At 42.7% G+C, this 25,140-nt stretch overlaps 1 protein-coding gene across 1 annotated transcript in view; it reads left to right on the plus strand.

Moving 5' to 3' along the window:
- LOC117351095 (contactin-4-like) overlaps positions 1 to 25,140 on the plus strand; it is a 187,888-nt gene that overhangs the window by 96,052 nt on the left and 66,696 nt on the right. Inside the window, exons 3-4 of the mRNA XM_033925860.1 lie at positions 9,345 to 9,468; positions 12,337 to 12,512. Coding sequence (XP_033781751.1) covers positions 9,345 to 9,468; positions 12,337 to 12,512 — 300 coding nt within the window. The remainder of the gene's footprint in view (positions 1 to 9,344; positions 9,469 to 12,336; positions 12,513 to 25,140) is intronic.

The following is a 25,140-nucleotide window of genomic DNA, read 5'->3' on the forward strand; positions in this document are numbered from 1 at the left end:
GACTGAATACCCTGCGCTGCTCTCGACACTCTTAGGCTCCCTGTGCTAAAAAACGCTATTGCGGTTTAGTAAAAGGGAGCCATAGTGCAAAATATAGACAGCAGATATAAATTCTCAAAACAGACACATTTTGATCACTAAATTGAAAATAAAATCATTTCTCCTACCTTTGTTGTCTGGTGATTTCATGAGTCTCTGGTTGCTCTTTCTTCTTCTGACTGTGCATCCAATCTTTCTTCCTTTCTTTCAGCCTCCTGTATGTTTCCTTTCCTCCAGACCTCATTCCCTCCGACAACTTTTTCTTCCTCTCTCCCTGCCCCCTCCCCTTTCTTTCTTTCATAGTAGATGATGGCAGATAAAGACCCGAATGGTCCATCCAGTCTGCCCAACCTGATTCAATTTAATTTTTAAAAAATTTTTTTCTTCTTAGCTATTTCTGGGCAAAAATCCAAAGCTCTACCCGGTACTGTGTTTGGGTTCCCACTGCTGAAATACTCCAGCCCATCCTCCCCAAACGGCCATATACAGACCGTGCAAGTCTGTCCAGTACTGGCCTTAGTTCAATATTTAATATTATTTTCTGATTCTAGATCCTCTGTGTTCACCCCACGCTTCTTTGAACTCCATCACCGTTTTCCTCTCCACCACCTCTCTTGGGAGTGCATTTCAGGCATCCACCACCCTCTCCGTAAAGTAGAATTTCCTAACATTGCTTTCTGTCCCCCTGCGCCCTTTCGTTCTGTCTTCCTGCCTGCCCCCTTTTTTTCTTTCTCCCTGCGCTCCACCAAGCTACTGCCGCTGCCATCGGGGAACAGGCCTCTAAGCCACTGCCCCCCCCCCATCTCTTCCTGCTTCCCGATGCAGAAGCATTGGGCCGACCAGAATTCCTCTCCCCAACGTCAATTCTGACGTCGGAGAGGAAGTTCCGGGCCAGCCAGGCAGCGATTGGCTGGCCCAGAACTTCCTCTCCGACGTCAGAATTGACATCGGGGAGAGGAAGGCTGATCGGCCCGAGCTTCTGCATCCTGTTTATAGCATCGGGATGCAGGTAGAACGCAAAGGCAACGCGAATCTATCACAGAGCCCGGGATGGGCTCCACAATCGACTTGCGATCTACTGGTTGATTGCGATCGACTCTTTGGGCACCCCTGATCTAGGCAAACCCATAGGTGCCTGTTTTATAATGCAATGTTATATTTGGTATTTATATCCTGCCATATCCCTGACAAAACAGATGTCAAACTAAATACAGCATTAAAACCTAAACTGGGAGTGTACAATATATGTTTCATTGTGAGGTCATAGAGCTTTATGGTTATAGAAACACAGACAAACCAAAAACAATACTGCAAGAAAATGTACAGGGTACAGGAGTTTATTGTGATTTTAATAAACTCCTGTACCCTATATATTTTCTTGCAGTATTGTTTTTGGTTTGCTTTTGTTGTTTTTTTACTGCAAGTTCTGTTGGGTTTTTTGTTGGTTTTATAGAAACAAAGAAACATAATGGCAAATAAAGGCCAATTGGCCAATCCAGTCTGTCCATCCACAGCATCCACTATCTCCTCCTCTCCCTATTGGCTAAGGCTCTTTACACCTGTATTGTGAGGTCATAGAGCTTTATGATTATAGAAACATGATGGCAGATAAAAGTCAAATGGCCCATCCAGTCTGCCCATCCGCAGTATATTTCTAACATTATTTCTGAATGAAGCACCAGAAGAATTTTCTGAGTTTGAAGGCACTGACAGGAAATGTTGGTTATGCTTCAAACACTGCATCAAGTCTGGTGAATATTATACACTTTTCATTATAGAAAGTGCAACTTGCTAGGAGATTTTTATGCCTTTAAGCAGGCATTGAGGTGCCTGTAAGTTCGACTGGACCCGGGCTGTGCCCTGAGGCTCTTCCTTCTATCTATGGTGTTAATAGATTTTATAAACAGAGATAATTATTAAATTTGTTCTTGGATTGATGTAGTAATTGGTTTTGGATGTGACCAAAGTTTGTGAAGACACCAGGGCTAGGAGCTAACTAGTGTGTGCTCTGCTCACGGACACCACCAGGGACCCAGCACCTGTGTTTTGGGGGTGGACTACAGAAGTGGCTAGTAAGAATAGCACCATACTGCCAGGGCGGAAGCACTGATAAAAGAAAACATCGATGAACATTTTGAAAGAAACGAACTTCTGAAAACCAGCCAACATGGTTTCTGCAGGGGAAGATCGTGCCTGACTAACTTACTGCACTTCTTCGAAGGAATTAACAAACAAATGGACAGAGGAGACCCCCATAGACATCATATACCTAGATTTCCAGAAAGCCTTTGACAAGGTGCCTCATGAACGTCTACTCCGGAAACTGAAGAACCATGGGGTGGACGGAGACGTGCATAGATGGATCAGAAACTGGTTAGAAGGTAGGAAACAGAGGGTAGGGGTGAAGGGCCACTACTCAGACTGGAGAAAGGTCACGAGTGGTGTTCCGCAGGGCTCGGTGCTCGGGCCACTGCTTTTTAACATATTCATAAATGATCTAGAAACAGGGACGAAGTGTGAGATAATAAAATTTGCGGACGACACCAAACTATTTAGTAGAGCTCGGACAAAGGAGGACTGCGAAGAATTGCAGAGACTTGGACAAACTAGGGGAATGGGCAGAGAGATGGCAGATGAAATTCAATGTTGGGAAGTGTAAAGTATTGCATGTGGGAAGCAAAAACTCGAGGTATAATTATGCGATGGGAGGGATGTTTTTGAATGAGAGTACCCAAGAAAGGGACTTGGGGGTGATGGTGGACATGACAATGAAGCCGACAGCACAGTGCGCAGCTGCCGCTAAGAGAGCGAATAGAATGCTAGGTATAATCAAGAAAAATATTACAACCAGAACGAAAGAAGTTATCCTGCCGCCGTATCGGGCAATGGTGCGTCCACATCTTGAGTACTGCGTCCAGTATTGGTCACCGTACCTTAAGAAGGATATGGCATTGCTTGAGAGAGTTCAGAGGAGAGTGACACGACTGATTAAGGGGATGGAAAGCCTTTCATACGCTGAGAGATTGGAAAAACTGGGACTCTTTTCCCTAGAAAAGAGAAGATTAAGAGGGGATATGATGGAGACTTACAAGATCATGAAGGGCATAGAGAGAGTAGAGAGGGACAGATTCTTCAAACTTTCAGAAAATAAAAAAACAAGAGGGCATTCGGAAAAGTTGAAAGGAGGCAAATTCAAAACTAATGCTAGGAAGTTCTTCTTTACACAACGTGTGGTGGACACCTGGAATACAATTCCAGAGGAAGTTATAGGGCAGAGTACAGTACTGGGGTTTAAGAAAGGTTTGGACAAATTCCTGCTGGAAAAGGGGATAGAGGGGTATAGATAGAAATTTACTGCACAGGTCCTGGACCTGTTGGGCCGCCGCGTGAGCGGACTGCTGGGCGCGATGGACCTCGGGTCTGACCCAGTGGAGGCATTTCTTATGTTCTTATGTACAGCGGTGTGTAAGGTTTGATAGTGGCCCCCACAATATTAGGTTGTAGGGGTTAGGGTAGGCGCCCTTACAAACGCCAGGTCCCAGGTTCAGTTCCCTCACTGAAGATTCACCAGGAAGTAGACTCAAATAAGAAGCACAGCCAGAGGTGATGGCATAAAGAATATATTATAGAAATAGTCTTACAGAAAAGCATTACAATTAAGCATTACAATTAAGGAGAGAGCAAAGTAGTTTCCCTGCCTTACAGAGTCCAGAGATAAAAAGAGACAGAGAAGCGTGAAGTTCCAGGGAGAGCCAAAGAAAGAGAGAAAAAGGGGGGTGGGGAGGGTGATGCCCCAAGCTAACAGGATAGACAAGAGAGACAAGAGCCAAGAGATGATGCTGCGAGGGGGCTTTTATACTTTGGAAACTTATTCTAAAATACAGAATTTAACAGAACTTAAACATGCTAGACAGGAAAAGAATAGGTTGCAGTCATATATGATTTCCAGTATGTCTCTGACAATAGTTTCTGATTAACTTTAGTTATCTGTGCACCTGGATCCATTGTTCTAAGCATCCTCCTCAGACATTAACACATTAACACCTTTTAGCTACAAGTTGGTTTGTAATCATGATTTAATCAGGACTATTTGAAACCATCTTTTAAAGCTGTATGAAACAGTCTGCCTGTGATCTATCTGCATCAACATCCCAGAGTCAGATTGATATAATTTCCCATAGGCCTTTGCTGACATTAGTTATGCCAACTGAAAATGCTGATTGCTAGCAATAGCTATGCTGACATCTCCCATATTTTTTTTTTATTCTTTGAAATGAAGGCAAGCTTGCAGTGCCCTTCTAAAAACAGCCAGTCTGCCTTTCGCAGATGCCTCTCTTACCTCCAACATTATATGAGCACATCCCCTGTCCTGCAGAATCTCCAAGCTATGAAGATAAACAGTTCCCATTATGAGTTCAAACCTCTGTCTTAGGTTGTACAGTCATCTGGGCGGGGAAACCCAAGATGCGATATCTTACCCATCGTTGAGCAAATAAACTGTGCATAAGGGATGCAGGAAGATTTCTCAGGAGGTTCAGGCATAAAGGTACCAAGATGTCATGAGAGAGTATGCAAGTATGGGATATGAGATAATATATTATGTCTGACCCTGGTATGCAATGCAATAGGCCATGCCAAATTAAAACCAAATTAGCAAGTCTTTTAGGGCTGTATGAAACAGTCTGCCTGTGATCTATCTGCATCAACATCCCAGAGTCAGATTGATATTATTTCCCATAGGCCTTTGCTGACATTAGTTATGCCAACTGGAAATGCTGATTGCTAGCAATAGCTATGCTGACACGGTAGACCTTTGAATTTCCCTTGCATTCAAGGCCATTCAAGGTCACATCCCATGACCTCAGACAGGAAATTTGCATTGGAATGTGTTTTAAAGACCCTACATTGCATTTCCTTCTTGGGTGTGGAGGACAGAGGTAGTGGGGAAACAAAAGAAGAGTTGCTGGACATGGGGAGTTGGGGGAGAAGAGGGAAGATGCTCGATGCCCTTTGGCCAGCCCTGTCTTCTTCACCAAGTCAAGGGTCCGTGGAGAAAGGGAAAGCAGAGGAGAGAAGTTCCTCAAGCTGAAGAAAACCTGGCCAGTTTGTAACCCTAGATTAAATATTAACAGTAAAAAGTGTTAGCTGAAAGAAGAGGTCATACAAGACAGCTAAAGGTCCTGAGAAGTGCTACAGCGTTCAACAGATTCAGGAAGATCTATTTTCAGGCAGAGCACATCTGCGTGGATGCCCTGGGCATTCTTGTATCATTGAGAGGGATATTAATGTGTGAATCTCAGCACACGGCTCATGAGGAATGTTTCATTTGTATTCAGCAGTCAGAGACTCTCATACAGTGTAATAAAGAGAAAGCAGGTCTGCTGAACAAATGCTTGTCACTTGTATATGTGTAATAAAAGTCTGAAACACTCAGAGACTTTTTGCTGTTCCCGGATTTACCAGGTTGGCAGCGTTTCCCTTGGGGGTACGAGTGTTTAAGAAAATGACAGAGTCAGTTATGACAAGTATCAAGACGTTCCAGACTCTTACACTGACTAACAAACTCAGCAATAACCATTACTAGCACCTGTTTCTGAGGCACTCGGGAAGCTCTACAAACACTCCCAGACCTGAGAGCAAAAGGATGTCTCTGTTCTGTTGCACTGACAGTCTAGTTCACTTGGGCAATCTAGCAGTGAGTGGACCAGAGAATGAAAGGGAAGCGGAGACAGAAATCAAAGCTATGGCAACTCAGAAGTCACAGTTTCAATTTATTCAGGATTGTACGTCTCATCGTGGGAGCTCTAGAAGCTGTGCCCACTGCTTTCCAGATGTTCCCGTCCAGACAACAATTCCTTGACGTGATCCCCCATCTGAACGAACCCTTACTTCTGAATGAGCCCTCTCAACACCTGTCTTAATACTTTCCCCGTTTGTAAGCACTAAGTCCCGCGTGGGTTCCATTAACAACTTCTGGAACAGTTCTCCTTGTAGAGAATGCATCCGGCATGTTAAAATCACCTATATTCTGAATGTCTACTATTAAAACTGTCCACTTCTGTTTATGAAGGAGGCCAGTATGTCACATACATTTTCCATTCCCTCTTTCCAGATTGATTCATAATGCCTCTTCCTTACCCTCCAAATCCTGCAATTGAGTGGCTGTAATATCATCTCTAACCTAGAACACCACTCCTCCTCCTTTTCTTCCTGCCATGGTTCTCTGTAAACCACAATCCAACTCAGCCTCTAGATCCAGATTCTTGTTTCCCATACTTCAAGCATTGGTATATACTGCTTTGCAGACATTGCCCCCTTTTCCCGTTTGTGTAGAGGTATTTAGTGATTCACTTACCAGAGGGCTTATACTCCCCTGGGGGCTTTGATCACCCTGCCCCAACCATTCGAGTTTAAAGGTTAACCAGTCTGCTGCTGAAGACACTTCGGCCCTTCTTTGATAGATGCATACCATCCCTGCTCAGCAGCCTTTGGAAAATCCTCCAATGGTCCAGGAAGCCGAAACACTCTCGACGACACTGTTATGCCTATGGCCAGGGGGTAACAAACTCAGCATACTACGTGACATGTCTCCTCAAGTCTGCTTATTTGCTATCATCCTGACCAATGTGAACTTTGTTACCAAGAGCATACTGCGGGTGCTGCTTCCTGCTGTCCTCGACCTGGCTAAACCTATCAGCCAGGCGCACCCATCTGCTGGACTGCTGTCCTCAACCTTGTTTACCCTGAGACAACTTACTTCAGCATCTTGGTGTGTGCCCACCTGTGTATAACAACTTAAGCATCAGGAATAAAGGTCAAACAGCGGATAACCTCCCAGCTGGAAGATAAGAGGGACATGTGTTGTTTTTTGCAGAGACAGCAATGAGACAGGGCAAAGGTAGTGTGGAAAAAAGGTATATAAGAAACACTGGGATGGTACCAAAATGAATCTAGCTGCAGCCATGGGAGGGCCGTGGACTGTACCTTTCCCTTGATCGTCTAGATTCCCGATCAGTATTGGAAAGGAGCGTGATAGACACGGTGAAGTATTCTATCTGGTGTATATAGATATTCTCTGCTTATATCTTGTAAATGCTCTGATGTTTATCTGCATTATTTAGTATTATCTGAAGTTTATGCAATAAAAATCATATTACTCTGAAGCTTTGTTGGAAGTGACTTCTACATACCCTTGTTAGATAAATACATGGCAGAACAAACACCATCCACGCGTTTATCTCCAGGATGCAAATTTCTCTGCCTGAGCCTTTACCCTCTAGGGACCTGTTCAAAGAGTAAAGTTGATTGAATGATGTAACACAGTTCACCAAAACTTGCTCAGAATCAAGGAGGGGAAAACTGGGGCGAGCCCCAGAAAAACCACCTCACAGCCCAATCATCGCATGAGGGGTAAACGGTATCATTATATCATTCCATGTATGCTTGTATGTTGAAAAAATTGAGCACTATAATGATTAGATAGTTTTTAAGTCGAAGAACTAAGCAAACTTAACTTATAGCTTGCGGGTTCCGACGTGCACGTTTCGATCCTGCCTCAGGGAACACACAGGAATTGTTGGAAAAGACATGCGATGGGTACAGAGTTTCAGGATGGACAAATGTCTCCCATATGAAAGCGCGAATGGCGCAGGTTAACTGCTTTGAAAGCAGTTAACGGACGCCTCAGAAGGGAATCACCAACCACCATTACCTTACAGCTCCTAGTGATCTTGTATCTAGCAACTATGGTCCTTTCTTTCCCTGCCATGCTCTCATCTTCTCCACGTCCAGGGCTACATATCAATTCTTCAGTTCAATGGCAGGTGGAGTCACAGTATCAATCCTGCAAAGTCCAGCTTTCCTTTCTCAGTACAGCCTCTTAAGAACATAAGACCTGCCATACTGGGACAGACCAAAGGTCCATCAAGCCCAGTGACCAACCTAGGTCCCAAGTACCTAGCTAGATCCCATATAGTTTATCCTAGGAATAAGCAATGGATTTCCTCAAGTCATCTCAATAATGGCCTATGGACTTCTCTTTTAGGAAATTATCCAAACCTTTCCTAAACCCCGTTAAGCTAATCTCTTCTTCCTCACTGCTGGAAATCATTGATGCCTCATGAAGCATTTCATCGATGTACCTCTCATTCTCATGGATGCTTCTCAGTCTTTCCACCTCTTCTCTTAGTTAATTTACTTCTTTCATGAAGGATTCAAGCTGAAGGCTCAAGGGTCTCTCGTACGAAGAGAGACTGAACAAATTGCAGCTCTACACTCTCGAGGAACGTAGGAAGAGGGGAGACATGATCGAAACATTTAAGTACCTCACGGGACGTGTCGAAGTGGAAGATGATATTTTCTTTCTCAAGGGACCCTCGGCCACAAGAGGGCATCTGCTCAAACTCAGGGGCGGAAAATTTAATGGCGACACCAGAAAGTATTTCTTCACAGAGAGAGTGGTTGATCATTGGAACAAGCTTCCAGTGCAGGTGATCGAGGCAGACAGCGTGCCAGACTTTAAGAATAAATGGGATACCCATGTGGGATCCCTACAAGGGTCAAGATAAGGAAATTGGGTCATTAGGGCATAGACAGGGGGTGGGTAAGCAGAGTGGGCAGACTTGATGGGCTGTAGCCCTTTTCTGCCGTCATCTTCTATGTTTCTATGTTTCTAAGACAGCTTGCACATGGAACCACTCCCTCTGCTTGGGTAACATTTTCTGTCTGCACAGAGACAGAAGCTGTAACCTGGGCAACAGAATTGGTCACACGATGCTTCCCAGTTGCAGAAGTACTTGCACCTTTTCCCGAGTTTGAATGCCAGCAGGTAAGATAGTCCAATAGAGGTTTTCTTCCCCTTAGTACATCCTCACTGAGCACCTCTTCAGGATAAGGGTCAGAGTGGAGTGGCTTTCTCTGTTTGAGATGCAGACAGCTTCCTATAAATGCCTGCAGATTCTTGTGGCAGATCAGAGATAGAGTACTTAACATGTTGCTATAATAAGGTCAATCCCAACCTCCTGCTAGTGGGGTGTCTGGGGTGCTTACACGGCTACTTTCTGTGCTGGATTGAGGCTGTAGGTAGTTGTCCATCTGACTCCTTTCTGGTGTATAAATTCCAATATGGTAATGTATGTAAAACTGTTATAGGTCTCCTTAAGTTTCTGTATCTCTAAGTCACAGATTTGGACAGTTGATGGCTCCTTCTATAGAAGTGATTCTCTGCCTTTTATAGATTCTGCCATCAGCATTCTGGAAATTTCCAGAGAACCCTTGACCTTAACTCATTCTGTTTTCTGTCACAGATGATAAAAGTCTACGTGGCCCAGTATTCACTCAAGAGCCCAGCAGTATGATTTGGCCCCTGGATTCAGAGGAGAAAGTGCAGCTGATCTGTGAGGTGGATGCAAATCCCTCAGCCACCATCAGGTATGAGTGTAAAGATGCCAGACAGCTTGCGGCAGTGGCAGACAATTCAGAAAGCTGAACTTAGAGCTGGGGAGCTCACTCTCATAAAGGTTTTGAATTGTTTGCATAAAAAACCCAGCTGTAACAGATGATAATTCTCCAGACATTGGCTGCTTGATCTGAAAAAGCACAGGTAACATCAACCACATAAGTGCTTTTGGTTAATAAACTCAAGCCATTTGAACAGACATCTTTGGCCATTTAAATCACTAGACTGCCAGAGGTATCCATTTCAAACGGAGAGTGGTTAGGGGCGTTTTACAGCTGACTAAAAATGTATTTAAGCAACAACATTCTGCTACTGAACAGACAACTTATCCATATAAGTGATGCCACACAGACACCAGGTTAACTTTAAACAGATAGCAACTGCTCTGCTGAATATTTGTTTCTTAGGGTTTTTTTTATATGGCGTTTCACATAACTGATCATTCAGATTAAATGGACAAAAGAGAGAGGTGCATGAAATGGAAGACCTAAGATTTCTTGGAAAGAAGTACAAAAAATCCTGCATTTCATCAAAAGAGTCCATGTTTTGAGAATCCTGTGATGTGGGAGGGTCCCTGGATGGGAAAGTAAGATGCACATCTGAGAATGGCAGGAACGAGGGAAAGAGGCAGAAAACTGGAACACTCTTCTGGAGGCTCCCTCCAAGGATTCAAGACAAAGTTAGACAAGTTCCCGCTAAACCAAAACATACGTAGGTAAGGCTAGACTCAGTTATAGAATTTATAGAGGCACTATGGCCTGCCTCAGGTGTGGCCTATAGTAAATGGGAAGCCTCGTCAGAGTGCTATAAGTGCTGATCCGGATATCCTGCTAATTTCCATCTTCAGCTGCACCTGTGTTTGAAACGAGCAGAGCCAAAAATTGGTGTCCATAACATTTCACTTTGTTTATCAGCTACGCAGCTTCCAGGCATCTCCATTCCACACGCAGAGCGGCGTTTTTTGTACGTCAATGTGGACCTTGTCGGGTCCCTGCTCCACTTGACAAAGAAGTATCACATTAATATGACATTTTTGCTGCAGATAAAGACTTGGCATCAAATATTGGTACCACTGATAGGTCATGACCAGTTCGGTAATTCCATCTGTCTTGATCACTGACATCTCTCAAATGCAACCCATATCGAACGAGATCCCAGACAGCTACAGCTATTTCTCTGCCTGATCCTACCAAATGATGTAAATGAGCCCAAATTTGCTATCTTGTTTTTCCTTTAGATAGTTTCAATATTAGATTATCGCTATGATGACACTATGTTGAAAACCTATGAATGAGAAAATTAAACTAATGTGGGTAAATAAATAAGATAAATTGAAAACTAGATGAGTGAGAATAGATTAGTCTTGAATCTGCAGAAAACGGAGGCCATGTTTATTGGAAAGGATGAAGAGCTGAAACTCCCAGTAATGACACATGAGAATTCTGGGAGTTTTCCTGAGTCTCATCTAAGTATGCAGGAACATGTTCTCTGGCTCATTAAAGCAGCCTTTTTCCCAATTGCGTATTCTGACAAGGATAAAGCCAATGTTGTCTTTTCAATCGGTAGTGCAGAGCCTGGTGAGCTCCAGGATTGATTTTTGTAATGTACTATTAGGTATGACAAAAGCAAGGATATGAACACTGCAGATAATTCAAAATATAGCAGCAAGGCTAATTACAGCGACGTCTCGATATGAGCATTTTACTTCTGTGTTGAAACACCTACACTGGCTTCCAGTAGCATATCGTGTTGAACACAAAATATTGATCATTATTCACTAGGTGGTTTATGGGGAAGCCCTGTGGCATTTGACCCAAATTTTGCAGAAACAGATACCAATCAACAATGAAATCGCACATGGAAACAGTAGCTGGAATGTGTCACTTGAAAACGTGGCCACGTGGTAATATCACGGGCTCGTCTACGAATGTGGAATACTTTGCCAGGATAAGATTTAAGAAATTGTTGAAGAGACTGGGTACAGATTGTATTAAGGTCAAGCTGATAAATGTTCTGAAATCTAATGAACAGTAATGGTTTTATTTATGGCTTTATTTCTTCACAATGTTTTCTTCCTAGTCTAAGTGCATGAGAAAATTACTTCCTGGGTACACTGGGGCCTGTTGAACTGTTTTAATCATTCTCATAGGAAATGAAATGCCCTAATCCTTTATTTGTCTTGTTGGTAAGCTCTGTGGAGAAGGAACTCTCATACATTTTAAGTCTAGGAGCGCTTTAGAAATGAGAAGCATCACGGTAACGGTTGGAAGAGTGAAGGAGGTGGTGCTTTCTGCCAGTTCACAAACTTCTCATGCTTTTTCTTCTTCATTGGGAAACTCTCTACCAGAAGTGCTACCAGAAGCACGCAGCACTGTACATTAAACACTCAAGAGACGGTCCTGCACAAAAGAGCTTACAATCTAATTATGACAGACACAGCGGACAAAATGGTGAATCAGCAGGGAAACGCAAAGGGATGAAGGGGTAGAGAGGGAATGAGAAACAGTTAGAAGGATTAGGACTTAAACGCAGCTTTGAAAAAGTGGGGTTTCTGCCTGGATTTGAATACCGCCAGAGTTGTTCCAGGCAGATGACACAGCAAGGAACTTCTGTACTATCAACTGGGGGCTCTTACAGGACTCTCTCAGCTGCTTTTCAGAGGAAGGCAGTGTGGCTAAGAGAGTTCTCTATTCGAGCTTAAATTTCACCTGTAAACTACCCAACCCAAACCAGCATTCACTCTAGATTTAAGAATAGAGTACTTGTAATTAGCTAATTGTAAGCCCTAGGACAGGCTAGGAAATGTTTCCTGCTGATTTTTTTTTTTTTTTTTTATGCAGGTGGCAGTTAAATAAAACGGACATTGATACGGGTACAGATTCTCGTTACAGCCTGTTGGAAGGGAATCTGTTCATCAGTAACCCCGATACCAGCCAGGACACTGGTATTTATCAATGCATGGCAACTAATACCTTTGGGAGAATCCTCAGCAGGGAAGCCCATCTACAGTTCGCCTGTAAGACTCCCTTCTCTTCTCATGAAGTCTAGTAAATATTTGGACAAATAGATTAAATTCTTAAAGCAACTTGTTTGTACACCTTGTCTGACCATTAGTTTAATTGTATTTCTAGATCTGTCAAAAGCATAGGACACTACATAGGACCAACGTGTCACAAACTTTTTAGGGCACTCAGAAAAGCACAGACATCAATTCCATGTCATCACACGCAGGGAATAAGGATGCAGTTGACTAGATTAGTACTTTTTGTGGGATAACACATTGTTTAGTACTAATTTAGTGGCAGAATCTTATTGCATCACACACATGCATGCGAATGTCCTTTAGCCACGGCTCTGAGCCTCCTATTATTGCCAAGAGGGGGGTGCTGCGGAAAGAGAAGTGAGGAGAAATGCAGGCACCGACTGACTGACTACAGGACATGCCTCTCGCTGCAAGAGGTATGCCTTGTAAGCAGTTAGCTGGCACTGGCACCTCTCTGCCTCGCTGGCATCTTGGAGCACACAGTTTGCGATTCACTGCTGTAGACTATAACACCCTCCTGAATCTGTATGGGCTATAGAACTACTTGGATGCAATTAGGGTGCAGATAGGTCAGAATAAATGACAGCTAAACGCCCAAAAATGGAAATTGACTGAATACGCAAAGTAGAGATGCCCAGTGTTGTCTCCACAGTTGTGCTTAGAAGTGACTCCTAGGGGTGGGCAAAGATCAGCAGCTGACACTAAAGAAGCTAATAGCCAGTGTGGTAAAATCCTACTTTCATTAGCTGTGGCCATATTTAGGACAGAGAGATTTATGTACAGTGGTGCATAGAGTGATTGAGTTGAGATTGGACTACTGTAATGCCCAGTAGGACTGACCAAATACCAGCTCAATCGATTTCAGCTTGTTCAGAATAAGCTCCAGTTCATGCAGGGCCACTTTTGCTTGGTATCCACTGTTTCCTTAACCAATCAGTTACATTGTGGTGTGCCTTGGGGCTCAGACCTACCAACTGCCATTCAAGATGCGAGTGTCTTTCAGTTCAGAGATGATGTCCTGCTGGATTTTCACACTGAACCCAATAATACTGATTTAATTTTGAGTTCTCATTCATGCTCTTCCTTGGTATTTATTTATTTAAAAAAAAATGTATATACCGCCTGGAGTCTCAGTGGTTTCCAAACAACATACATAACATTATACAACAGTTCACAGATATGCATCGACAAAAAGCTTTTTTTAAGCAATCTCTTAAAGCTAAGACGATCTGGACACAGTCTTAGTTGACCGCCCCCCATTACTTTAGCTGACTCAAGTATTTGAGAGTTTCCATTGTCGCACAGGTTTCTTCTGTGGGGGGAAAAGGGTTTTCACTTTAAGACCATGTTGCTCTGTTCACAACTATCTTCACAAAGTGTCTCAACACTAATCTCCTGGCTTCACTACTACAAAATGGTCTACAGTCTTTGAAACACAGCTGCCACGATCCTCTGACACACAAACAGGTTCAACCATGTTATACCATTACTTTTTCTACACTAACTTTCTGTCCTGGCTAGAATCCAATTTAAAATTCTGATCTTGTGCACAAAGCTTCGTATAGTGGGATGCCACTTTATTTAGCATTAAGTATCCCATACAATTGCTTTGGTTATTTCAGAATCATTACCTGGTGATCTCCACAGCAATCCATGTATAAGACTGGAATCTACCAGACACGATATTCTTTTCTTTGTTCCTCCATCCCTAGGAAATATGTTCTTTTTAACATTTTTAGAAAGAATATTGCTGAAGGGTTGTCGGGTAAAATTTGCCTCTTTGCGGATAATACCAAAATCTGCAATACAGTAGACATGCTGGATGGTGTGAATAAAATGAAGAAAGACCTGGCGAAGCTTGAAGAATGGTCTGAAATTTGGCAGCTAAAATTGAATGCTAAGAAATGCAAGGACATGCATTTGGGCTGCAAAAGCCAGAGGGAATGGTACAGTTTAGGGGGTGAAGAACTTATGTGCACAACAGAGGAGCGGGACTTGGGTGTGATTGTATGTGATGATCTTAAGGTGGCCAAACAGGTTGAAAAGATGACGGCAGATGCTAGGCTGCATAGGGAGAGGTATGGCCAGTAGAAAAAAGGAGGTATTGATGCCCCTGAATAAGATTTTGGTGAGATATCATTTAAAATATTGTGTACAATTCTGGAGGCCGCATCTTAAAGATATAAAAAGGATGGAGTCAGTCCAGAGGAAAGGTCTTCATGATAAGGTTGATGGGGACAGACTTAAAGATCTCAATCTATATAATTTGGAGGAAAGGTGGGAGAGTGGAGATATGATAGAATCGTTTAAATACCTACATAATGTAAATGCGCATGAGCCGAGTCTCTTTCATTTGAAAGGAAACTCTGCAATGAGAGGGCATAGGATGAAGTTAAGAGGTCATAGACTCCGGAGTAATGCGAGGAAATACTTTTTTACAGAAAGGGTGATAGATGCGTGGAAAAGTCTCCTGGAAGAGGTGGAAACAGAGACTGTCTGAATTCAAGAGGGCCTGCGATAGGCACGTGGGATCTCTGAGAGAAAGAGATAATGGTTACTACAGATGAGCCATTTGTTTCTATCCTCCCTAAACGCCCCTTTTTCTCCTTTGATCATCCAACGGTCCCACAGATTCCCTCACAGGTTTTCTGCAGACTGCTGAGAAGACAAGGAAAATTTGAGTCTTCTACTCCGCCTTCCTCTTAAACCCTCCTGGCTTTCTGTCACCATTATTGGAACCTCTCTACCGGGACTCCCTAAATATCCTGTTTCAATAGTATCCTCCAAGGATACCTCACACCGAACCATCCGTTCCTGGGTGACTGTCGGCTTTCCCCCACATCTCAGTTTAAAAGCTGCTCTAGCTCCTTTTTAAACGTTAGCACCAGCAGCCTGGTTCCATTCCTTAGTTCAGATTGTGCAACTGTCTCGACTCTGGCCTGGATTAGGACTAATCTCATTTTAAAGAAGAATTTTTTTCACTAAAGAGGCAATGTGTGTGTTGAAGGTTAAGAGTCTAGCGTCTGTCCTAGTAATTGGGAGGAATTTTCTATCTTTAGTCTGTCTCACCTGTGGACACTTCTATTTTTGTACTAGGTAGAGAGTTATGGTGTCCAAAATATCATATTCTTGTCTTTGATCAGTTTGTTTTGAGTTAGCACAAAGACACTCGTTTCCGGAACAACATTATTATGGCTGGTCAAACTTCCATGTATGCCGATACTGGGTTATGCTATAAAGGAAATTAGGCAGCTAGGTACGAGTCTACCATTCACCCTTGGGGCACTTAAATGAAGGTCTCCAGTTTAAAGAATTACCACCTTAAAGACATGAACGGGTCAGGCACAGTTTACCTTATGTCAAACACTATACAGCTAAAACATCCTTATTTCGGTTCAGAACTTTGCTTAATACATGATTTACAGTCATTTGGGAAAAGATTAAAAACTTTAGTATTCTAGAAAGCCTTCAGCTATAAATCAGGTGCCGATGCAGATTATATTTAAAGAAAATGCAGTTTATCTTCTGAATGTTGTATTTATAGAAGCCATTCATTCCAATATACTGTCAACTTCGATTTGCATACTACCCAGATAGCTACAACCATACTTTTCATTGTGGCATCGACTTCATATTAGCTCTCTTTCAGTACTAATTCATGGCATTTCCCTGTCCCTGGAGGGCTTCTGGTTTCATTTTGTACCCAGGGCCAGATTTACATAGGAACTAGACAAGTTACAGCTTAGAGTCTCACATTGCATGATTATATACTTGGATACTCTGTAGGCCAGTCTTCGCCATGCTTCCCTGTTTTCCATGGCTTCTTTCAATTGCTTGATGGTAACCAGCCAATGGGCCTTTGGTCTCCCCTGCTTCCTTTTACCACTGACCATTCCGAGTAGCACCTACTTTTTTAATGGATTTGCCCTCATCACATGTCCAAAATAGGTCAGCTTCTGTCTGATAATCTTGCCTTCCAGGGATATCTTTGTTGGTGATAGGATTCATATATAATGGAGCATTCTATGCACTCTTTTACAAGCACAAACAATATTAAACCTATAATTTACTTCTTTTAATTGGGGGGGAGGTGTTAATTCTTAAAAGTTATACCTTGGGGTTCACAAGCATATGAATCTAGCCCTGTTTGTACCAAAGACATTGGCTTCCAGTCGAGGCCCGGGTGATCTGTAAGTTAGGATGCTTATATTATAAAGGTGCCTTTGGTGTCGCCCTATTATACCTTGCCGACAGATTTGTTATTATCTCATGCCCTATTTACGCTCGTCCATCGTGCACATAAGTTCTTCACCCCCTAAACTGTACCGTTCCCTCGGGTTTTTGCAGTCCAAATACTTGACCTTGCATTTCTTAGCATTAAATTTTAGCTTTGCCAGGTCTTTCTTCATGTTGTTCACACCATCCGGTCTGTCTACTCTATTGCAGATTTTGGAATCCTCCGCAAAGAGGAAAATCTTACTCAACAACCCTTCAGCAATATTATTTCTAAAAATGTTAAAAAGAACAGAACCATGTGGCACACCACTGGTAACATCCTTTTCTTCAGAGCGATCTCCATTGATCACTACCCTCTGTTGCCTTCCACTCGACCAGTTTCTGACCCAGCCCGTCACTTTGGGACTCATCCCAAGGACACTTAGTTTATTTGACATCTAGCGCACATCCTCTATCCAATTCTCTGGTCACTAAGTCAAAGGATAAGGCCATAGAGGAGAGACTAAATGAATTCTTTGTTTTGGTCTTTATGAAAGAAGATGTAAGCGATCTACCTGAACTGGGAATGGTTTTCAAGGGTGATCATGTGGAGGAACTGAAAGAAATCTTGGTGAATCTGGAAGATGTACCAAGCCAAATCGACAAGTTAAAAATTGATAAATCACCTGGACCGGATGGTATACATCCCAGGGTACTAAAAGAACTCAAACATGAAATTGTTGACCTGCTGTTGGTGATCTGTAACCTGTCTCTAAAATCATCTGTAGTACCTGAAGATTGGAGGGTAGCCAATGTTACGCTGATTTTTAAAAAGGGCTCCTGGAGAGATCCAGGAAATTACAGACCAGTAGGCCTGACTTCAGTGCCGAGCAAAATGGTGGAAACAATTATAAAACAATAAAATTGTGGAATAATTTTTCTCCCACTTTAGAGAACTCATCAGCGCAGAGTTTTTTTGCAATTTGTTTTTAGTTTTTAATCCACATGCTTCTGTCTCAGGACCTTTAGGGACCCCTGAAGAAGACTGTATTGTCGAAACACGGACCGTGTCAGGTCCATAGCTTCCAGAGGTTTGGATCCTTTTATATGGATTTTTTATTTGTATTTTTAATAAAGCCTATATCTGGAACATCATTTTCTCCATAGAGTTTTTTGTTTTTGGAACACATAGACAAACATGATTTAATGAACTGGAGTCAGCATGGGTTCAGCTGAGGGAGATCTTGCCTCACTAATTTGCTTGACTTCTTTGAAAGTGTGAACATGTGGATAAAGATGGGCTGGTGTGTCTAGTGTATCTAGATGTTCAGAAAGCTTTTGATAAAGTTCCTCATGAGAGGCTCCTGAGAAAATTAAAGAATCAGGGATAGGTGGTAAAGTTCAACTGTAGATTGGTTATCGGATAGAAAACAGAGGGTAGGGTTAAATGGTCATTTTTCTCAATGGAGGAGAGTAAACAGTGGAGTGCTGCAGGGATCTGTACTGCCATCAGTGCTATTTAAATTATTTATCAATGATCTGGGAATTGGAACGACGAGTGAGGTGATTAAATTTGCAGACGACACTAAACTGTTCAAAGTTATTAAAATGCATGCGGATTATGAAAAATTGCAGGCAGTCCTTAGGAAATTGGAAGACTTGGTGTACAAGTGGCAGACGAAATATAATGTGGAAAAATGCAAAGTAATGCAAATTGGGAAGAATAACCAGAATCACAGTTACCGGATGCTAAGGTCCACCTTGGGGGTTAGTGCGCAAGAAAAGGATCTGGGTGTCATCATAGATAATACGATGAAACCTTCCGCCCAATGTGTGGCGGTGGCCAAAAAAGTAAACAGGTTTCTAGGAATTACTAAAAAAGGGATGGTTAACCAGACTAAGAATGTTATAATGCCCCTGTATCGCTCCATGGTGCGCCCTCATCTGGAGTATTGCGTTCAATTCTGGTCTCCTTATCTCAAGAAGGATATAGTGGCACTAGAAAATGTTCAAAGAAGAGCGACCAAGATGGTAAAGGGGATGGAACTCCTCTCGTATGAGGAAAGACTAAAATGGTTAGGGCTCTTCAGCTTGGAAAACAGATGGCTGAGGGGAGATGACTGAAGTCTACAAAATCCTGAGTGGAGTAGAACGGGTACAAGTGGATCAATTTTTAACTCTGTCAAAAATGACAAAGACTAGGGGACACTCAAAGTTACAGGGAAATTTTTTTTCACTCAAAGAATAGTTAAGCTCTGGAATGCATCGTCATAGGTTGTGGTAAGTGTGGATAGTGTAGCTGGTTTTAAGAAAGGTTTGGACAATTTCTTGGAGGAAAAGTCCATAATCTGTTATTGAGAAAGACATTGGGGAAGCCACTGCTTGACATGGATCGATAGCATGGAATGCTGCTACTCTGGGGATTCCGGAATCTTGCTATTCTTTGAGATGCTGGACCTCTTGGGTTTTGGCCAGGTACTAGGAACCTGGATTGACCACCATGATAACAGGCTACTGGGCTTGATGGACCAGTAAGGCTATTCTTATGTTCCCATGTGCTGAGACCACTTTTAGCATGGCTGTTAAATGGATGCATTTTCCATTTGTGCAATAATGGCCATGCACTAATCTTCCCATTAGCACCTGAGCTCTTAATTACACCTATTTTGTAGGCATTAGGGGTTCATTCGCTAATCACACACTAATTGGTTAGTGCGAACTGACTAGCACTGGATATGTCCACTCTCCGCCCCCTGCCCTAGAAATAAAGGCGTGCACAGAGGCCAAAACTATTATGGGACACGTGAGCTGACCTCACGATAGAGGATTTTAATCTGCGCTAAGCACACATTAGGAAAAGAATGACACTTATATGAACATTAAAAGGTTTAACCCCAAATTATTTCATGGACAATGTAAATTGTCATTTCGTAGAAGACAGACTTTGAGGGATTTAGCTCCCTAAATTCGGAATAGCTTGCCAAAAAGTACAACTAGAACAAAACTCTTTAATGATACAAATAGATGAAAACTCGGTTCTTTGGATCAGTTGACTTAAACCACTGAATGCATTTTTTTTATTTCTTTCACAGTTTTAGTGTCGTTGTCGTCCCCCTTCCCATCCCCCCCCCCCCCCGGACTTATCTTTTCTGTTAGGCAGTTTCTAGAATGACTGGAATTTATTTAGCCAAGAGATTTAAGCATTAGTGAGATTTTATTGCATGTTTTATTATTGTGAACTGCCTCAAAACTCATCTGAGGGACAGAAACACCCAAACTAAGGGCTCCTTTTACAAATCCGTATTAGGCTTTTTTATCACCTATGAGCGTTGGACCTAATACCGCCACGGCCTAACACAGCTTTGTAAAAGGGGGCTAAGGCCAATGGCTTAATAAGAGGGGTGGTCCGCCCTGGGTGCCGTCTTGATGGGGGCGCTAGCACCCATCCTCCTGTCCGCTCCCCTACCGCATGCATGCCTTCCTTTCTTTCCCCCTCTTCCCGGCTCTTCACTGGCTCACGCAGCGTTGGCTCTCCCTCTGATGTCACTTTCAGATCCCATGCCTAGGAAGTGACCAGAGAGGGCGTACCGACACAGACGGAAGGAGCAAGGGGGTGAGGGAGGAGCGCCACTGCCCTGGGCCCCCTTTTATCGAGCTGTTTTAGGGTTATTGCCAGAAGCGATAAAAACAAAAACCCCAACGTAGCTTGATAAAAGTGTTCCTTGCTTACATCAACAGACACTAACAAATGTTTACTATCTTCATACACATAGTATTAACATATCTAGCATTTCTGTAATTATTTGGTTCAGCTGGGTTTGCCATCACACGATGCAGGAGTTTTTGATAGATAGCCAGCTTGACCACGTTTTAATTATCAAGGCTTCGGTAATAAGTAAAATGTATTTCTTGGCAATAAAGAGTTGATGGATAGATATTTGAATAAACACATTGTTAAAATTTAGATCAATTAAATTTTAATTAAGTTACAGACATAATAATGCATCAAATATTGGCCTTCAGTGAAATTGGACGGACCTTTGATTACTTCAGAGACTAACAGAAATGAGGGAATGTGTACTTGACAAAAATATTCCCTGGTCTGTGGTAAAGAAACTTCTGCATCGAGAGCCAATAAAAGTCTTGCGTCTGTCCATAAAGTGTTCTTTTGATCATTTTTAAGTATTTCTTTATTGCACTTACAACAACAAAAAAAACAATTTGAAGAGAGAGCAGAGAGCAGGGAGATTGCAAGATTTTGGGCTTCCACATTGAAATTAGAAACGCAAGGAAGTTCTTCTTTATCCAGAGAGTGGTAGAAATCTGGAACGCTCTTCCAGAGGCTGTTATAGGGGAAAACACCCTCCAGGGATTCAAGAAAAGGTTAGATAAGTTCCTGCTGGACCAGAATGTACGCAGGTAAGGCTAGACTCAAATAGGGCACTGGTACAATTCTGGAGGCCACATTACAAAAAGGATGTGCTGAGAGTTGAGTCGGTTCAACGAATGGCCACCAGGATGGTCTCGGGACTCAAAGATCTCCCGTACGAGGAAAGGCTAAATAAATTGCAGCTATACTCACTCGAGGAACGTAGAGAGAGAAGAGACATGATAGAGACATTTAAAGATATCACGGGCCGTATTGAGGTGGAGGATGATATTTTCTTTCTTAAAGGTCCCTCGGCTACAAGAGAGCATCCGCTGAAAATTAGGGGTGGGAAATTTCATGGCAACACCAGGAAGTTCTTCTTCACCGAAAGGGTGGTCGATCATTGGAATGAACTTCCACTTCAGGTGATTGAGTCTAGCAGCGTGCCAGATTTTAAAAGGAAATGGGATACACATGTGGGATCTCTAGGGGGGTAAAAAGGAAATGGGATACACATGTGGTATCTCTAGGATGGGTAAAATCAAGGGGGTGGGTCATTAGAGTGGGCAGGCTTGATGGGCTATGGCCCTTTTTTGCCGTCATCTTCTATGTTTCTATGGTCTTTGACCTAAGGGCCGCCGCGTGAGCGGACTGCTAGGCACAATGGACCTTATGTTCTATAACAATGCTTTATAAAGCAGGTGCTCACATTCCTTTATATATATATATATATATATATTTTTTTTTTTTTTTCTATCATTTAAATTTCTCCAGAATTCTTTTTTTCAACGGTTCCTCCTTCTGCATCTATTCCTTTCTCTCTTCTCTTCTATCTTTCAAAGCACACAATTTTGTTAAATTGATTATTTTTCATTTTTTCTCTTTCCTTACTTTGCACTTTATTACTCTCTAGGTACTTTAGTTAGATTGTGAGCCTTCGGGACAGTCAGGGAACTTCTAAGTACCTTTCTTACTTATAATTTTAATGTATATTTTCTGAAAACCGCTTAGAACCTAACGGATGTAGCGGTATATAAGAAATAAATTACATTACATTACATTACATATCTGCCAAAATGAACTTCTTCTGCGACAGTTTCCAGATCTCCGCTCTCCATGCTAGGGACAGGAATTACCTGCTCTCGGGCCACAAGCTGCATTGTCTAAGGGCATCTCTCTTCTCTGGCTGAGACCAAGAATAGTGCAGAAACCTGGTTTGCTCTAAAGTTAAGATCAGCTGTTCAAAGAGTAACAGTGCATGTTTTTTGGGATATATTGGTGCCAGCTGACAGTCACATAAAGGATTTTTGAAGGTGGGGAGTGTTTGCCAGGAGATGAGATACTAGAGAGGATCACGTTTGTGCTGTCTGCACTCAGATTTCATCATTAACACTTCAGATCACATCTTTCTCCAAGCTGTACTTTTGTCTCTGAAGATGAACACATTCTCTTGTACCGTGCAGGAGATTCCAATCCTCCAGGTATACAGTAGATGCCTTCCTTCTTCCAAGGCACAACCATACAATTCTCTGTGTGAGCAGCTGATGGAGAAAGCATTTTTGATGTCTCCAGAGATGACTTCTATAGACATTTAGGTTAATCCATTTCAATGTATCCCAACTGTTGGAAGTGCAAAGTTTATAACTAAATTTGTTTCATGGGCAGAGCCAGGTTTTGTGAAGCAGATTGCAGGCTCTCACCTTCATATTTGCACTGTCCCAACATAATCCTCCTTCTGGAGTTAATTTGCTGGCGTTTGTACATGCAGCATGTCAAGGTGTACTTAAGTCCTTGCATTTCTTGGTATCGGAGAAACTTCCATCTCTCCGTTTGCTGTCCCTTGACAGTGACTCTTTATTAGCAGTACCGTTCCTTTGTTTTTTATGAGTGTTTTGCACATAAAACAACAACAAAGGATCACAAACACTGTTCCCTCTAAACTGAGAAGAAATCCTCCACATACATTGCTGCCAGTAGTGGATGCTGTTTCACCTTAAAACACTGTTTTTCTTCGGTGCGGGCTTCCGCCTTGCGCTCAGTTGTCTCGGCGCGCCTTTGTCGCCGCGTGCTTTTGACTATGAACTGTCACCGTGAAGGACAGGCAAGCTGTGCAGGACTCCAGGGAACTTGCCTGTCCCTAGTGATGGAAAACACACCACCAGAAATGCAGTTGGAGGACCTGCTCAGCTTAGAGGAAATAGTGAAAGGTAAACCACAACTAATTTCCAATAAACCCTTTCCTTTTCAAAAACTTAGTATTAGATGGAGAAAAAGACCTCAGCAAAGTCCCCCTAAGTACAAAACACTTTCAACTAATCTTTACCCAACACGTGTTCTGAAAAGTTCCTCAGGCCGTTATCAGCAAAATGTCCGGCTTTCTCCCAACCCATTATTGCCAAGTTAGTTCACATTCATGGCCCATTTGGATGTCTCTCTTATGTTATTACAGAGTAAGTGGGTTTTACTGAAATGTCTGCAAACTTTCCCAGCCAGGGCTTTGCACTGATAGCCATTTAAAGGTAGCTCGTCTGCTCTGAATTCTAAGTGACTTTGCTTCGCTCAGAATTGAGGGGATTTTTTCAAGGTTTTCCAGGACATCTTCTTAGTCTCTGTGGTGTGCTGGAGATCCAAAATGAGAGTATTTGATACTGGTGCTCATCTTTGGATGCCACTGCTAGTGTGTGGAGTCCCATTAGGAAGCTGTTGCAGTGGAACACGGGGTGTGTTGTGTGTGCCGCGTTGCCAGGATTTCTTTTATTGCCATGTACTGAGTCACGGGCATGCGGGCATTGGAGACCATTTTGCTGACATAAACTAAGAAACTGAATAAGTGAAGGAAAAATGATTTGAGAACATAAGACGGTCTGAAGGGATTTGTTTCTCACTACAGCGGTCACAGATGTGGTGGGTGAGGTAAACAAAACCCGCCTTGGTGAGAAGTCTGGAGCCCTCACTGACCTAATAAAGTAGAGATTATAAGGACGGAGGACCTTCCTCCCAGTATCCATGAAATAACTGTACCAGCAATGTATGTCCATGGGGTTTCCATTGTGCTCCTAAACTAAACTAAACTAAACCTTAGGTTTGTATACCGCGCCATCTCCACAAGCATAGAGCTCAGCACGGTTTACAGGGTTAGGTTGAAAAGGAGCTACAATGAAGGGTTATAGGAAAGGTCTATTATAATAAAAGGATTTGATATAATAGACCAAGAAGCAGCATTACTAACTTTTTCAGATGTGACACGGACAAGAGGTCATAGACTGAAACTGAGTGGCAGGAGGTTCAGGACGGATATCAGGAAGTACTTTTTTACACAGCGCGTGGTGGGAATTTGGAATGCTCTCCCGGAGGATGTTGTGGCAGAGATTACTGTTCTGGGATTCAAGCGCAAGTTGGATGCACACCTTCTTGCAAATCATATTGAGGGCTATGGTATATCTGGGTCTCCATTCGGCAGTACCTAAAGGGGCCGCCGCGTGTGCGGATCACCGGACTGGATGGACCTCGGTCTGATCCGGTGAAGGCTTTTCTTATGTTCTTATGAAGATAAAGAGGGACAGGGTACCAAAGAGAGGGAGGTGTTTCCAGATGTAGCCAATGAAGCAGGCTCCTTCACTCCCTACAAAGTCTCACAGCACAGATTCTGTACAAATGTAAGGAAGTTCTTCTTCACCCAGAGAGTGGTGGAAAACTGGAACGCTCTTCCGGAGGCTGTTATAGGGGAAAACACCCTCCAGAGATTCAATCTGAACAAGAATGTGCCCAGGTAGGGCTAGTCTCAGTTAGGGCGCTGGTCTTTGACCAAAAGGGCCGCCGCGTGAGCGGACTGCTGGGCATGATGGACCACTAGTCTGAACCAACAGCGGCAATTCTTACGATCTTTCAAAGTTCTTATATGGAGAGGAGCTGCTATTTGAAATGAAAGTGGAAAATGCATATTTTTTTCATTTTGTTTTGCTTTTAATATGGAACAACATAAACCGAGGAAAAGTGTGTTTCGTGTCCTTTTCTTTC

This window comes from Geotrypetes seraphini, chromosome 17 (genome assembly GCF_902459505.1).
Source record: "Geotrypetes seraphini chromosome 17, aGeoSer1.1, whole genome shotgun sequence".
In the NCBI taxonomy this organism is placed as follows: Eukaryota; Metazoa; Chordata; class Amphibia; order Gymnophiona; family Dermophiidae; genus Geotrypetes; species Geotrypetes seraphini.